This window comes from Episyrphus balteatus, chromosome 1 (assembly GCF_945859705.1).
Source record: "Episyrphus balteatus chromosome 1, idEpiBalt1.1, whole genome shotgun sequence".
Classification (NCBI taxonomy): domain Eukaryota; kingdom Metazoa; phylum Arthropoda; class Insecta; order Diptera; family Syrphidae; genus Episyrphus; species Episyrphus balteatus.
In genome coordinates this window covers 97,836,255-97,851,993 of record NC_079134.1, presented here as the reverse complement: position 1 = coordinate 97,851,993, position 15,739 = coordinate 97,836,255, and the positions used below count along the sequence as shown (strand labels likewise).

The 15,739-nt window shown below is 33.6% G+C and overlaps 1 protein-coding gene across 1 annotated transcript; it reads right to left on the bottom strand.

Annotated features, from left to right (window-relative positions):
* Positions 1-777: 777 nt before the first annotated feature.
* On the bottom strand, positions 778-9,505 carry LOC129906648 (V-type proton ATPase 16 kDa proteolipid subunit c). Its single transcript, XM_055982483.1, has 3 exons — positions 9,221-9,505; positions 2,282-2,471; positions 778-2,222 (listed from the first exon to the last, which is right to left on the bottom strand). Exons 1-3 carry the CDS (start codon positions 9,297-9,299, stop codon positions 2,018-2,020), a joined length of 474 nt encoding a protein of 157 aa, XP_055838458.1. The 5' UTR covers positions 9,300-9,505; the 3' UTR covers positions 778-2,017.
* Between the last annotated feature and the right edge of the window lie 6,234 nt (positions 9,506-15,739).

The following is a 15,739-nucleotide window of genomic DNA, read 5'->3' as shown; positions in this document are numbered from 1 at the left end:
AAGTCAAAGACGAATTGAAATCACGTCTATCTACCCACTTGCACTCCCTTTTTTATTTTCGCGGGGTCATGGTCGTAAGAGATGCTTTTTATTGTTCTCTTTTTAAATTAAAAAAAAAGCTTTTTTATCGGCTGAAAAATTCTCTTCTCCTTTTTGATTCCAATTTAAAAAAAAGCTCTTGTCGGCTGAAATGTGTCGGCTTGAAAAAAATTTTGATGACAATTTTTTTCTATGGGATGCGATATCTGTATATAATTGTCTGTGGTAACAGTCTTTTTATGTAACGTAACAGTCCGAACATTTTCCACTCAATAGGTTTTAAAAACACATTTTTTGCTGTAATACAAATTTTGATAAATAGTTCCATTCTTAATCTCAAGAATGGTGTATCATACGATTAAAACAGTTCACTAGAAGAGAATTTTTCAATAAAGTAGGGCTACCTCAAAATCTACTTCCAAAATTATGTAACGTAACAATCCATGTAAAAACTGTTCTAACGGTTAAGTTACAAGGATCACCATCTTTTTACTTTAATCAGAATTGTTGATTAGGAATCAAACATTCAGCTTAAAGTATAAAATATATGAAAATTATTCAATTTATTGGATTTTCTGATAATTTTGTGATAAAATATGAGTATGAATGTAACGTAACAGTCCGCGTTTTGGTCCATACGTAATTTCGCAAGTGATATGTATTTCTGCAAGTAATTTTTAACAAACACATTTAAATGTCCATGCTGTACCATTAGAAGAAATAATAAAATTTTATAAATGTTGTTAAATGCGCGCTTTTATTTTTCAAATCTTTTCAATGATTTTTTTTACAATTTCGTTTCATTACCAAAATGTTATGTTTTAATTGGATGACAAATGGCGGTGCACCAAAACATTGGCATAGTTGGCTGACGTTAAATAAAATGATTAATATTTTTTACGTATTTAATACGAGACTAATGTGTTCAATGAAATGCTCTCAGCATCATGAGCAAACACTAACGACAATAATCAAAAAATATATTAAAAAATGTCAATTTAAAATTCATATTTTCTATTTAAAATGAGCCAACAAAGTCGTTTTGTTAAAAAGTGTAATATGCACCGCAGTTCTTAACAAACCATAAAAACAAAATAAATATGTTTGTATTTCACGCGCTTGGGAAACACGATGATATTGTTTCTTCGTTTTTCTCTTTTCCGCCTAGGTTTTTATGATTTTTTTTTTTTCATTTTTTACAATATTTCTTAATATAACAGAGAAAAAATTTCAATTGTTTTTATAAATACCATTTTTACATGTACATCTATAATAATAAATCTTATCACAAAAAAAAATTAATAATTATTTTTAAATATAATAACAATGAAAAACATAGGACTGGTTGTTTTTTTTTTTTTTGTTGTTCGTTTAGTTTTTTTTTTTGTAATAACAAACTGTATTGTTCACTTTTTACAAAATTAAACTACTAATTTAAGGAAATAATATTAAAGAACGATAAAAAAATTGGACAAAAAGTGTATTTAAAAATTTACACGTTATTAATTTATCTTTATCTGGCATTTAGGAAGTACACATTTATTTGTAGCACATGCATTGTATTTACATTCCATCCAAAATTCTAGTAAGAAGGACCTTATAAACTTTAAACTTAACATTTCTTTTCCAGAAAATACTAAGTTCTTCTCTCTTAAAGGTTATTTAGAAACATAGCACTGATAGTTTAACATGATTTTATTTTTCAGCGCTATATTGGTGGACCTTAATGTGTTTCCCCTTTATGTGTGTTTTACTGTTGTAGTTGTGTGAATTATGAGGATAATGTTTGATTTAAGTGACGATGAAAAAAAAAATGTTTTGAAATCGGATATAGTAAGGGCCATTTTTGTGTTTTGATCCTTACTTGTGTTATATATGTATATATTTTTTTTTAATAATTTTCAAAACTAAATTATTATTATAATCAATTATAATATTTGTATTATTATTATGCGGGTGTTTTTATTAATTGGGCTATTTATTTTGTGTACAGGTAAATGGCCACAATAAGTCCGTACAGACCCAATACTTCAGCGAAGATAAGAATCAAAATCATACCGACGAATAAACGCGGTTGTTGTGCTGTACCTCTGACACCGGCATCACCAACAATACCGATCGCAAAACCAGCTGCTAGACCAGAGAATCCTACAGCTAAACCAGCACCCAGATGAATAAATCCCCTTTTAAAAGATAAAAAATTATTAATAAATAGTTTTTGTATATTACTTAGTAATCTTACTTGTAAAGGGTATATTTTGAGGGTTCATCCAAATTACCAGCGATAAGGACGGCGACGACCAAACCGTAAATGGCAATGATACCAGCCATGACAACGGGAATAATCGATTTCATGATAAGTTCTGGTCGCATCACCGACATAGCGGCGATACCAGTTCCTGACTTGGCTGTACCATACGCGGCTCCGAATGCTAAAAACACAAAAAAAAATAGTTTGACAATACAAATAAATACATATTCAAATATCTAATATACAACTTTTAATTTATATTTTTTAATGCATATTATATTATATATTCTAGTCAAACAATTCCCTAGATAACAATTCGAAAATATCGATTTTTCGTATACATATACACTGCAGGCCAAGAGTCCAACCCTAAAAAGATGCTGATGCTGAACTGCAAAAGATTTGCGATGCAAACGCCCACCACACTCCATATGTAAGTACAAACATAAATGATAACGGTGTGTAACTTTCTGATTCTATTCTCCGTACTAACTTCATAGTAGACTTTTAAACCAGAAGCCGAAAAAAGGTTTAAATAGATATTTCCCTTGTTCTAGCTAGATCCATCGAAAAATTATAAACTGAAGAGTATCTGGAAACAGGGTTGCAAAAAGCTCACATTTCAGCTCAGCTCAAATTTGAGCTAGCTCACTTTTGAGCTAGTTCACTTTTGAGCTAGGTACCAAAGCTCAGCTCATTTGAGCTGAGCTGAAAGTGAGTTGAGCTGATGGTTTAGCTGAGCTGTCGGTGAGCTGAGCTGTTGGGTGAGCTTAGCTGTCGGTGAGCTGAGCTGTTGGGTGAGCTAAGCTAAAGTGAGCTGAGCTGTGATTCGTGAGAGGTTAAATTGATTTTTATTTGGAAAGTATTATGAAATATGAAGATATTTTAAACATTTATATAACACCATATCTTTAGATGTTTGGTTCTAGTTATTTACGGAATTATTTTAACACATGCATATTTTTAGAAATAAAACAGATAATTTTTCTTGATCTTTTCTCTTGGTTTTTTGAATAGTAAAAATATTTCTTTTTTTATCATAAAATGAAACGGAATGGATATTAAAACAAATATATCTTTGGTATTGGGTCATTTGTTTAATTAGGGTTGAAATATTTACACAATTATTATGGTGCAACGGTATGTGATATAGATTTGTTCTGGGGACATATGTTTATGACGCGTTTGGTCCATGAATGGATTTGAACTTATTTTTATCAAAGGTCAATGAAAAAGATATACAATGTGTAGGTATGTCGTGCAATATGGAGAGGATGGGATATGAAAGGGTATGTATTTATTTTTTTTTTTATTACTGTCCGGTAGGAAAAAGATCGAAAAATATCGTTTTTTGTTAATAACTCGGCTACGGCAAAAAATAAAGCTATTAATTGTTCGTTACAACACTTTCTATCGATTTGGTGCATATTTTTTTGTTAAATCACCGGTTTGACTTGAGTTTATCAATTGCTCGGCCATCTTTCGTGATAAAGAGTTGATTTTTTCTTTAAAATGCAGGAAATAAAAAGGGCTACAATTTTTTTTCGAAAAATGTTAATCATAATCTAAGCTTTTTTTCGAAATAAAAACAAAAATGTATTTTTTAACAACTACATTTTGACCTCAACTGGCTGCCATTTTTAAGTAACTCACTTCAATACAATGAAATTACATTTAAACGATAGAAAATATAATAAGGAAAAGAATGTATGTTCGTTTTTGGTCTACGACATACTGGAGCTAAGATATTCGCTTAGAAGTAAAATATCCCAAAAAATACATTTTTGTGAATAACTCCGCTTAAAAGAATGATCAGGTGGTAAGAAATTGGGTTTAAGCTTTTTAAATATACCCCTACCGATCCATGAAATAAAAACTGACAGTGTCTCTACGCGCAAGATCAAATGACGCTTTGACTGGACTATAGTTCATATGCACGTAAGACAAAGTGTACTGCTCAGATGGACCTCGTAAAATTTGGAGAAAGATAAAAAAGTATCAAAATCCTATCAAAAAGCTGGTACTGGTAAAAACGGCAGTGATTCGTTTATGGTATGGGGGTTTTTGCTAACTTTTGGTGTGGGTAACTTGGTCTCCTTGAGGAAACAATGGATAGGTATTCTTTTTTAGGTATTTTATAGACAAACCTGAACCAGAGTGTCGAATAAACTGGCTAAGATGGATTGTTTATATTTAATAAAGGTAACGACCCTAAGCAAAACTCGGTCTTTTTGAGTAAGTTTTGCTCAAAAACTTTCAAAACCAGATCCAAACGGAAGCATTCAAAGGATTAGCTGAAACGAGTCTGTCTTATAGGAAGAGTGGATAAGATTGGGCCCAAATGTTGCAAAAAATCTAGTAAAATCAATGCCTTCAAGTGAGTTTGGCCTCGTCAAGTCTAGGGGGTAGCCTAAAATGTATTAATTCCCAAAAAAATTTAGGTATTTATACTTTTAACATCGATTTTCATAGTTTTTTCTTCTCTGTATAGTTACTTTTGTAATGCGAAATTTTGTACTGTGTTTAGTTTTTTGTCAGTTTTTCATTTAGTATTGTTTATTTGACAATTTTTTTTTGTAAATATGTAGGCAATGATTAATGAAATAAAACCACATTTAAATTTTTCTCGAAAATGTGTTAGATTTTTTACTTGCAATATATGTAGGTACTATATATCAAGTTATGCATTCGTACAAAAAAAAAAGGTGAGATAACATTTTTCCATGACATTACGATGATAGAGAATGCCAAAAAAGTGGGTCCCGGAAGTCCTTCTGTGTGTCTGTCTGTATAAGGAGCTACAGCCTAAACGGATGGACCGATTGACTTCAAATTTGGTATGTAACATTTTTTGGAGACTCTCCATAGGGGTTTTTGGAATTAATTTTTTTTGACCAAAAATAACGGTACTTGTCATATACCGATTTTAGTTAAGTTGAAATTGTTCAAAAACGGCTACAACGATTTTGTTTAAAAAATTCAAATGTAAGTTTTTAGACAAGGTCTATCTTTTAATGAAAAAAAAATTTTTGCGTCACATAAGGTCTGTTTAATGAAAAAAATCTAGGACAGAACAGATCAGAGCAGCACAAGTTTGTAAATACTGTCAGAACAAGAAAGAATAGAAAAGTTCAACTTCTTATTTAACAAGATTGACAGTTATCTAAATCCGTTGCAAAATTTTAAATTGAAAAATGATTTCTTGAAATGATTTTTTAATAAAATAAATGATTTACTAGCACTTTTGATATTCCCGCATTTTTTTTTTTATTAACTCTCTCTTTTAAGTCTTATTTTTTCTTATTTTTATCACAATCAAACAAATAGCTGACAATTGACACATTTCACTCACTTGCTCTACCTTAATTCTTAATATTAGGAGTAGAAAAACTTGAACTTTTCTGTGCTGAAAAACTTCATGAAACATAAAATAACAGATTGTAGAACAAGTTCGGGCGAGTTTTTTTTTCATGAAACACAAAAACTTGTACTTTTCTAATCTTTTCTATTCTTTTCTGTGCGAATCAGACTCATTAAACAGACCTATATTCTGTTCATCGTTTCTACATTTTGAGCGATTTTATTTGACATCTTGTACCACGGCGTTATTCTTTGCTACAAGCGAATTTGTAATCTGTTCAACCAGTCAAAAATATAAACGCCTTATGTCGTCAACGTCGAGCAGATTGCGCAGCCAAAATTTGATGGGTGCAGAATTCACGAAGAAATTTATTTGGCTGTTGATTTAATATTTTTATTGTTAACAAATGTAAATATTGTAAAAAAAAAAAAAAAAATGGGAAGCAAACATATTAATTAGGGTGGTGCAAAAAATGTTTCTTTTTTCGAAAAAAATTGGATTTTAATGACACAGAATATTTCTAAATCGTGTTTTTTGAGGTAATGAGTTTAAATTGATTTTTTTTTTTATTAGGGTGGCTCTAAAAAATGTTATCTTCTACAATTGATTCCAATTCCAAAAAAATCAACGTGGATATTACTTTGACCAACTTATCGCAGAAAAACAATGTTGCTATTAAGGTGGTTCAAAATTGTATTCTTTTAATTAATTGAAAAAAAAAAAACCAAATTTGTAGGTAATATAAATATCTTTTCTCGTTTTATTTTTTTTTAGGTTATTTTAATTTTTCTCAGTCACTTTGATAGTAACATAACTTTTTAGCATCATAAAAGTTGGATGCTTTAGTTAAAACAAAATATGTATACCACAATGTCGTAAACTTTACCATTATTTTTTGTTTTTTTTTTTTTTAATTTTAAACTAATATTTAGAAGAAAATGGCCCGACTGACCTTAATAATGGGAAACACACTCCCTCTCATACCATATTTTTCTTGTTTTTACATGACGTTAACGATTTAGCATTTTCTTGATACCTTATTCATACATAATATTAGTATGTTGTTTGAAAATATTGAGAGAGATTGCACTTTAAAGTTCCGTATCTTAGGTTTGAAAAGTCATTTAATCTTCAAAAGTATACCAAATTAATGAAATTTTGATGCTCTACAACTACAACTTGATGCTAAGAGATTATGTTTCTATGATAGAGACTGAGAAAAATTAAAAAAAAAAAAAAAAAAAAACGAAAAAATAAACTGACATAACCTCAAAAGTGTTGTCCTTGCTGAAAAACAGTGAATGCACAATAAAAGATATTTATATTTCCTACAATTTTGGTTAAGTAACTTATTCGGTCAAGCCAATAGTTTGGCAGATACATATAAACAAATTCCCGTTTTTCAAAATGGCGGATTTCGCCAGGGGGTTAGAGTGCCGAAAACCAGGACTTAAGCTTTTCTAATACTCTTCTTTCAGATTTGAATAAAAATCAACCTTCCTGTATTTCGTTCCACGAAAAAGTCTATATTTCCTGTGCTAAAGATTGATGAATGTGAATTTTACTTTTTGTTTTTTGTTCTTGATTTTCATAGAAAAATCTTATTTTCTTTTAAATTAATAAATAGGTATAAACCTTTTTTAGTTTTTTAGTTTTAATACTTTTTATTGAGCTATATTGGGTATTGTTCCAAATCAGAATCAAGACCAACATTCATAAGGTGTTATAGTTACATAGGTATCTAGGTTATTATATTTTGTACGACTTAAATCATGGGATCTTTTTAAAATGTCACATGAGTATTTAACATTCACATTTTGTTAAGTCTCGATTTAACTTAATCAAGCATGTGACGTTTATCTCCCCTTTTTGCTTTAAAAGTGCTGCCATACAACAAAAAGTTTATCTTATCATTCTATTCCAATCATGTGAATTTGATTTTAGTATCTATGAACAAAATATAGTCATAATATGGGCATTATAAAACTGATTGGGCGTATGACTTCTTTGTCAAAAAAAAAAATCATTTGTGTACAAAAAGTCGCAATGTATCATGTACCTAAAACATTAAAAAGTTGTTCAAGCATAAAGATGAAATATTTAAGCTGGCATTGGACATAAGAAACAGTTCACCAAGAAAATTTGTTAATAGGGGGGTTCACATTGACCAACTTACCGGACAGACCGATTGTCATTTGGCCTGATGGCTGAATTATATTTTTCGTTCACACTCATCAGACAATTTTCATCAAAACCCATTTTTCATCTTATTTTTAATGTATCTTTCACCTATTCTGCTCTCAAATTCAGGAGAATGGATTATCACTGTCTGCCGGACAGACATGTCGTTCAATTGACTAACATGTCCGTCCGACCACCAAAAAATCAAAATTTTTTGAAAACCATCCGGCAAACCGGACAGGTCGTCGGATGGGTGTTCACACTATCAAAACAGCATCAGATCAGACCAAACGGCGGCTGGTCTGTCCGGTAAGTTAGTCAATGTGAACCCCCCTAATGGATTCTCTATTATGAAAAAGAGATATAAACTGGAATAATTCGAATTCCATTTTGTTCCATTCATTTTATCATGAACGGCGAACGTCGTCACGTGATAAGTGAAAATGTTGTACACGTAGAATGTTTTTTTTTCAAGACAATTTCCTTATCGATCAAGTATTCTTCATTAATGTTAGATTCAACCTTTTTTATACATATAGCTAGTCATACTATGATTTTATCAATTTCTTTGTGCAATAATGACCACTGAATGGGTGTGTACCTACAAACCTGCAAAGTTGGTAATCTTTCAAAATGCATCTTTTTACATTTTTTAGCAAAAAATTTTAAATGGCGTCAGTCCGATGACGCATCTATTGCGTGTTTTATTTACTAAGCCCTGATTTTTCAAACGTCAGTAAGACTATCAGAAGAATTAATGTCAATTAAAAAAAAAACTTTTATTCATAGGAATAAGCCTTAACTGGGATTTATCTGGCTATTGAAACATAGGCTCTTAGTAAAACAAAATCCCTGAGCAAAAAAAAAACATTGATGGGTTACATTATCAAGTATATGTGTATATAGGTGATAATTCTGTTTTATTCCACATACAATCTATAAAAAAGAAGATATCCTTGGACCATTAATCGATAAGACAAAAGGAGTAGGTGAATATACGGACGATTTAAAAAAATATATGACGGAGTTACAGCCCAAACTGTTGTGATTCTAATTATGACCAAGCATTGTGAACAAAATTGTGGAAATCACATTTGAATTCTAATCATAATTTTCTTTTCAGTTACCTGCCTAAAATTAAGAAAAAATGCTATTTCTCACTTTTTTTTTGTTCAGTATATTGCTTGAAAAGCGATTCTGCGTCTTGTCACGTTCATATACATACATATTAAAATACATTAACTTATTATCTGGTTTTCCATCCACCTCAAAAATCCGTTCCATTGAATATTGCTTCCGAAAGCCACTTTTACTTCAATAATGCAATATGTTTTCCTTGTCATATTATTTATCTTTTCATAAAAAAAAAAATAATTTTATTTTCTTACCGCTGAAAATGATAGCAGAGGCAGCTCCCATGACACCGAAGAAGGGTCCGTAAATTGGGTTATCTGATGGGTTCGACATATTTGACTAAGTTTCAATTTGTTTTGCAAACGAGAATCTGTGCTTTTTATTTTTTTGAAAATTTAACAATTTTCTATTCTTAATTTTCTTTTTTGTTGCACGCAAGACACACAAATTCACGAATTCAGGAGTATTTACAGGTTGAATTAAACTGCAAATAACTGAACTTAATCCACACACTCACTGAACTAAACTAAACTGAATTTAAAAGTGTTCCACAATGTCAAAATGTTCGCTGTGAGAACGACAACTTGGAAGTGCGGTCATATGACATGCGGCCAAGTGCCAACGAATAAAAAGAATTTTTTGATTGGTTGTTTTGGCGGCAATCTGCCAAAATCGACCAATTAACGAAGAGCTTTAAATTATTTTACTGTGACGTCTATAGAACTCCGAAAATTCAGAATTATTTTCTACCAGCTAGTCAAGCTAGGCTAAAAGTTTGTAGAATACAATTAAATATCACCATATATTTTTGAGAATTCTAAAAAAACCTAGTTCAGCTAATAAATAAATAGAATTAAGGTAAGTAGAAAGCAAGAAAAAAGAGAAAATTGTAAAATATTATACTGAAATGATTCCGAAAGCTAAGGTAGACACCACACTTCAGTATAGTGTTTAACAACAGCCAGTTTACATTCAACGATTTTTGAAATGACGGTATTTATTCTGAACGTGACAGCCACTGATCACTATAAAGCCAGAACCATAATTGACGGATGGAGTTGGAAGCTATTGGGCTTTTAAGCAATCTGTCTTCAGCCAGAACTATAATTGGCGGATGGAGTCGGAAGCTACTGTCAATTGTTGTTGTTTTCCATAAGTTTTCATCCGACGAGTGCGCTCGCAACCGCACTCGACGGATGAAAACTTATGGAAAACAACAACAATTGGCATTAGCATCCGACTCCATCCGCCAATTATAGTTCTGGCTTTTGTCTTTTTCCTTTCTAATTTGACAGTTCATTAAACAAGAACAAGACAAAACCAACCAATCAAATCGAAGCAATTCTGAGGAAAACAAAATAAATGCGATTTTCATTGCAAAAAGGCGGCCGAGTAAATTTCTCTTATAAAAATAATGAAATTAATAGTTTTCCGTGCTGTGACGTGTTAAACAACATAAATAAAATGTTTTAACCAATTCGATCGTGTCTGGGTTTTGATTTTCCAAAACTTCACAACTTTCTTTTACATTCGAAATTCGATCAAATCAAATTGCGCCTCAGAATTGAACTGTCAAATTTTTTTTTTCATTTTTGAAACTGGCGTCATTGAATAAGAAGTACAGGAAGGGGTGTATATCACACCTATAGAGTTGGCGAGTGAAGCCACAAAAAAATTTAAAAAAAAATCAAATTTATATAAACTGTCAAAAATTTTATATAATCTGTCAAATTTCGAGCTCGTTTTCCAGGGGCGAACTCACTCTTATTGGTGATGACAAGGCGATGCAATCATTGACCGCCAATGTTTCAGCTACTCTTGATGATTTTAAAACAATTTTCAGTGTGATTTTAGTTGAGGAAAAAAAACAGTTTAAAATTCGTATATAATTATGATGAAAAATAGCATTTATACGGAAGTCTATGACGAGACCAGTTACATTTCTGTTGGCGCCCCTTGAGTGAACAATATATCTGCACTCCGACCCTTTACCAATACATGTGCATCTGTACAACTCACACTAATAAAAAGCGGCTTCACTTATTTGAATAAACACCCCTTCCTGTACTTCTTATTCAATGACTGGCGTCTGGCTTAAAAGCCCAATTGTCAATTGTTGTTGTTTTCTTCGTATTTTCGATAAGTTTCCATCCATCGAGTCTCGAATGCGGTTGCGAGTGCTGTTCCCCTCCGTTTCATCCTCTTCCCTACAAACTCACTGCTTAGGCGATTGAAAAATCACCAGGCACTATGACTTCTAGTTTTTGAGAAAAATGAAAATTAAAAAACTACCTATAAGTGCCATTTTCCGTCAAAAAGAGGAAAAATTTAGTAATGGAACTGTACTGTCCTCAGAAAATTCAGTTCTCTTCATGAGCATCTTCCCCCTTCAATCCTCATCCCTCTTGCCTACAAACTCACTGCTTAGGCGATTGAAAAATCACCGTGTAGCCAGGCACTATTATCATCAGATTTGTATTTTTGTGCCTGGCTACACAGTGATTTTTCAATCGATTGAAAAATCACATGCGGGGGCTCCACACACTGTTGTGCCCAATTACGTTCCACTTTTACATTTTCTGGGAACAAACGTCAAAAGAGGAACAATTTTAGCAAGAGAGCTGTACTACCCTCAGAAAATTCAATTCCCATCGTGAGCATCTTCCTCTTCAATCCTCATCCCTCTTACCAACAAACTCACTGCTTAGGGGATTGAAAAATCACCGTGTAGCCAGGCACTTTAGCTGTTTTCGTGTTTACATCTTAGAGGATATAATATATGGAGTGCTTGTGCTGTTAGTTCCGTGAAGCTTTTATAGAGGGCTCTAGTTTCTTTAAGTTTTTCGATGAGTGCAAGCCTCCATTTTATTTTTATTAGATGGCTGTCATCAACAAGCGTGTTTATATACAGCTGCGGAACCGGACTCGCACTGAAAAAGGAAGGCAGCGACCCCTATCCACGTGTATGGCGTTACAATGTATTAGGTATAGAAACAAGCACTCCATATATTATATCCTCTAAGGTTTACATAAACACAATGCTTGCAAGCAGTACCTATGCCCCTAGCAACCCCCTCACTATTATAGTCATGCCTATTACCGAAGACGCAGTGATTCAATCCCCGGGAATCTACTCGATCCGCAACCGCATCAAATTTCAATCCGTGAACTCCCCGGGATAAACTGTATTACCGATCCACGAAACCACCCTAAACTGGCTTACCTAAATATGTCAAATGTCATTCTATCACTTCCGCACCGGCGGTGTAGGCAAATTTTCTTTAAAATTTAAGTTGCAGGCGGTAGCATGAGGGACAGAAAGCGACCCAAAAGCGAAAATAGCCAAGAAAATGAAAATCTGATAAAAAGGTTACTTTCTTATTTTCAACTATCTCTGAAACTAGAAGGCATAGTAACATATGTTTCTGAGTATTTGAAAACAAATTCATTGAGGCAGTTTATTTCATCGTATTCAATGTGTTTTTTTCAATTTTTTTTTCACAAATATTGACTTTGAAATCAATTACTTCAAAAAAAATTGATTCAAATAATTTGATTTTAAAACTAAAATTAAGTTTACAATTCCTGCTTTTCAGATTTGAGCTCATTTTTACTATTTTACATAACTATTAAACACAAAAAGTCACTTTAGACTCTTCAAAATAATTTATCGCACAAAACCACTATTTTTGCCCCACTGTGCGACGGCCCTTGGATAGAATGTCTCTTTGCTGGGAATTCGTTGTCAGTTTGTAGGTAGAGCAGTCTTTCGAGGTACATCACCACATACCTAAAACCTTTTCGGTTGTTAGTTCAACCTCAACGTTCAAGTTTTTACTTTTGGTGAACTCAGACTTTAGAGCACAGAGTACCGTGGATGATTTCGGATATAAAAGCCGCCTTCTGTCCGAGGATATTGTTCGGCAAAATCATAAGCATTTCTGTTTTTTTTTATACTGAGCAGCAGATTGCCATGGCACAGAGGAATAGGTAGATGACTGCAGAGCATAGCCGTATGTAGAGGGCTATTTTTTTTAGAAAATCATATGATGAGAATTTGAACAAATGCAACCCTAACCCTAATACATACTTGTGCATATATATGCCGAACTTGATGGATTGCTTTTATATTTTAGTGATAAATCGAAAATCTCCAATTTTGTCGCGGTTAAGTTTCAAAAAACTTTGAACAAAATAAAATATATATTGTAACGATGAATTACCGAACTACTTTTAAGATAAAAGTCTGAACACACTACCTGCTACAGTAAAGGTAGAAATGTGAACGGACCTTTAGTAATTAAGAAACTACCCTCTGAACGCATCCAAAGAAATTCCCTCGACTGCTGAATATCCCAAAATATCCCACTGGACTGGAAGTATGAAGCGCCCCCTCTTGGAAAGGAAGCTTCGAGAAGCAAAGACGAGAACCTTCGAAGACATTCTCGAATTCCGAATTTCAGGTATAAAAGGGCAGCGTGGACACCGACCGGGGACAGTTTAATCTTGAATGTGAAAGAGTACAGTACAAAGTGAAATAAAGTGTTGGAAATTGTTAGTAGTAAATAAAGTGATTGAAAAGTGTGTTTGTTTGAGCGAATAATAAAAGTAAATTGATTTGAAATAAAGTGTGTTCTTATTTGAACGGAAAGATAAGTGGAAGTTAAAATAAACGAAATAAGTTTTATTGTGAACCCGGAATAAAACATTACATTGGTGTCAGAAGTGGGATAAAACTTATTTATTTGTGCGAATCAGATAATTTCGCGAATAAAATAAAAAGTGCGCGTGTGTTTTAACAATAAACAAAGTGTAAAACATTTTGAAATAAGTAAAAGTGCTCGCGTTTTGAAAAGTTAAAATGGGTAAGACATTGAATCAGTTAAGTTTGACTGAGCTGAAGGCGGAATTAACTAAACGAGGTCTTCCTACTGCTGGATCGAAAAATGACCTCATTATTCGCCTGCAGGATTATTTAACCCAGAAAAACGAAGATTTGGATACATTTCAATTCGAAGTTGAAATGGTAGAAGAACGAGTAAGTACTAGTTCCGATATGTCATCCATGATGGCTGTTCTCCTTGCAAAATTTGAAGAACAGAAAGATCAAATGGAACAGCAACGTAAAGAACAAAAGGATGAACAGAAAAATCTTCTTGAACAAATTGAGACACAACGCAATGAACAAAGAGAACAAATGGAACAACAACGAACAGAGCAAAAGAGTGAACAACAGAATCTTCTCGAAAAAATTGAGAAACAACGTACCGAGCAAAAGAGTGAACAACAGAATCTTCTCGAAAAAATGGAGAAACATCTAGAAGAACATCGCGATGAGCAAAAGAATCTTCTAGAAGAACAGAAAAATCTTTTAGAGGGAAAGCTTGGTGATTTCGAGAAGAAGTTCACTGCTCTTGACGAGCGTGTTGAAGAAAACAAAGAAAAGCTGTTGGCAATGCACACAAAGTTCGAAGAGAAATTCCAAGACATTACTAAAGAGTTGGACAAGGTTCGAAAAATTAAGGCCCGAGAAAGTTCTGGTGAGTATTCAAAGAAGAAGGAAATGCATCCACCAACCTTTGATGGACAAAGTTCTTGGTCGATCTACAAGAAACAGTTTGAGGCAGCTGCCACAACAAATGGCTGGGATGACGAAGACAAATGTATAGCGCTGACTCTTGCTCTTAGAGGTCCTGCTGCTGAGTTGTTACAAACTTTACCACCAGAAAAGAATGGTAACTTTAACGCTCTTGTCCAGGTCATTGAAAAACGCTTTGGAGATGGCCATATGCAGGAAGTCTTCCGCGTCCAACTCAATACAAGAGTCCAGAAAAGAGGAGAAACTCTGCAACAACTCCAAGCAGATATTGAAAGGTTAGCTCATCTGGCATATCCGACAGCAGGAGACGACATTATCAATCAGTTTGCGACAGAAGCCTTTGTACGTGCTGTATCTGATATAAATCTTCAGCGAGCAATTCGAACAGCGGGAAAACGTTCCCTTCCTGAAGCATTAGCGTTTGCACTCACTATGGAAGCAGCAGAACAGGCTTCTCAAGGCGTTCATCGGGTAAGAGAAGTTACAGTGGAGGAATGCTCTTGTCAAAAACTCGCATTCCAAAGAAACCAGCGAGACGGAGCTGCTCGATGCTGGAACTGTAACAAGACAGGACATCTCCAGCGGCAGTGCAGATTGCCACCAAGAAGAAGTGCTTGCCAGCACTGTGGAAACAGGAATATTGCCCAACAACAGGTAAGCGATACAACCAACTTCGAGGGGCAGAAGCTGGTTTCTGGTATCGATGGCCCCAGAACCACAATTCAAGTCTCACAAACTAAACGAGACAACAAAAGTCTGACAGTAGAGGCAACCATAAACAATAACCAACACGTGGCTACAATTGACACCGGTGCCACCGCCTCTATTGTACGAAGAGACTTGGTAAAGATGACGTGGCTACATAACATCAACAGCTATCGTCTGAAGACCGCCACAGGAGAAGCAGCAAGAGTGTACGGAGAAGTTCGTCTTGAGATCCGTATAGCAGAACTAAAGTTTTTACATGTGTTTTTGGTGGCAGATATATGTGACGAGTGCATCATTGGAATCGACTTTATGAAGGAGCATGGAATCATTTTGGATATCGGTAATCAAGTCCTGAAATACAGAAATGTAGAGATTCCAATGGTCTATGGCAGCGAAAACTCAACAACAATTAGAACTGTCATCAAAGAAGACATGTGCCTGCCTCCTTCTTCAGAAGTTTTTGTGT

Excerpts from the sequence above, each read along its gene's own strand:
- LOC129906648 (XM_055982483.1), bottom strand. The coding sequence starts at position 9,299 with ATGTCGAACCCATCAGATAACCCAATTTACGGACCCTTCTTCGGTGTC. Across the intron at positions 2,472-9,220 it reads CTCTGCTATCATTTTCAGCG|CATTCGGAGCCGCGTATGGT; the intron begins GTAAGAAAATAA and ends TTGTGTTTTTAG. Across the intron at positions 2,223-2,281 it reads TCAAAATATACCCTTTACAA|GGGATTTATTCATCTGGGTG; the intron begins GTAAGATTACTA and ends ATCTTTTAAAAG.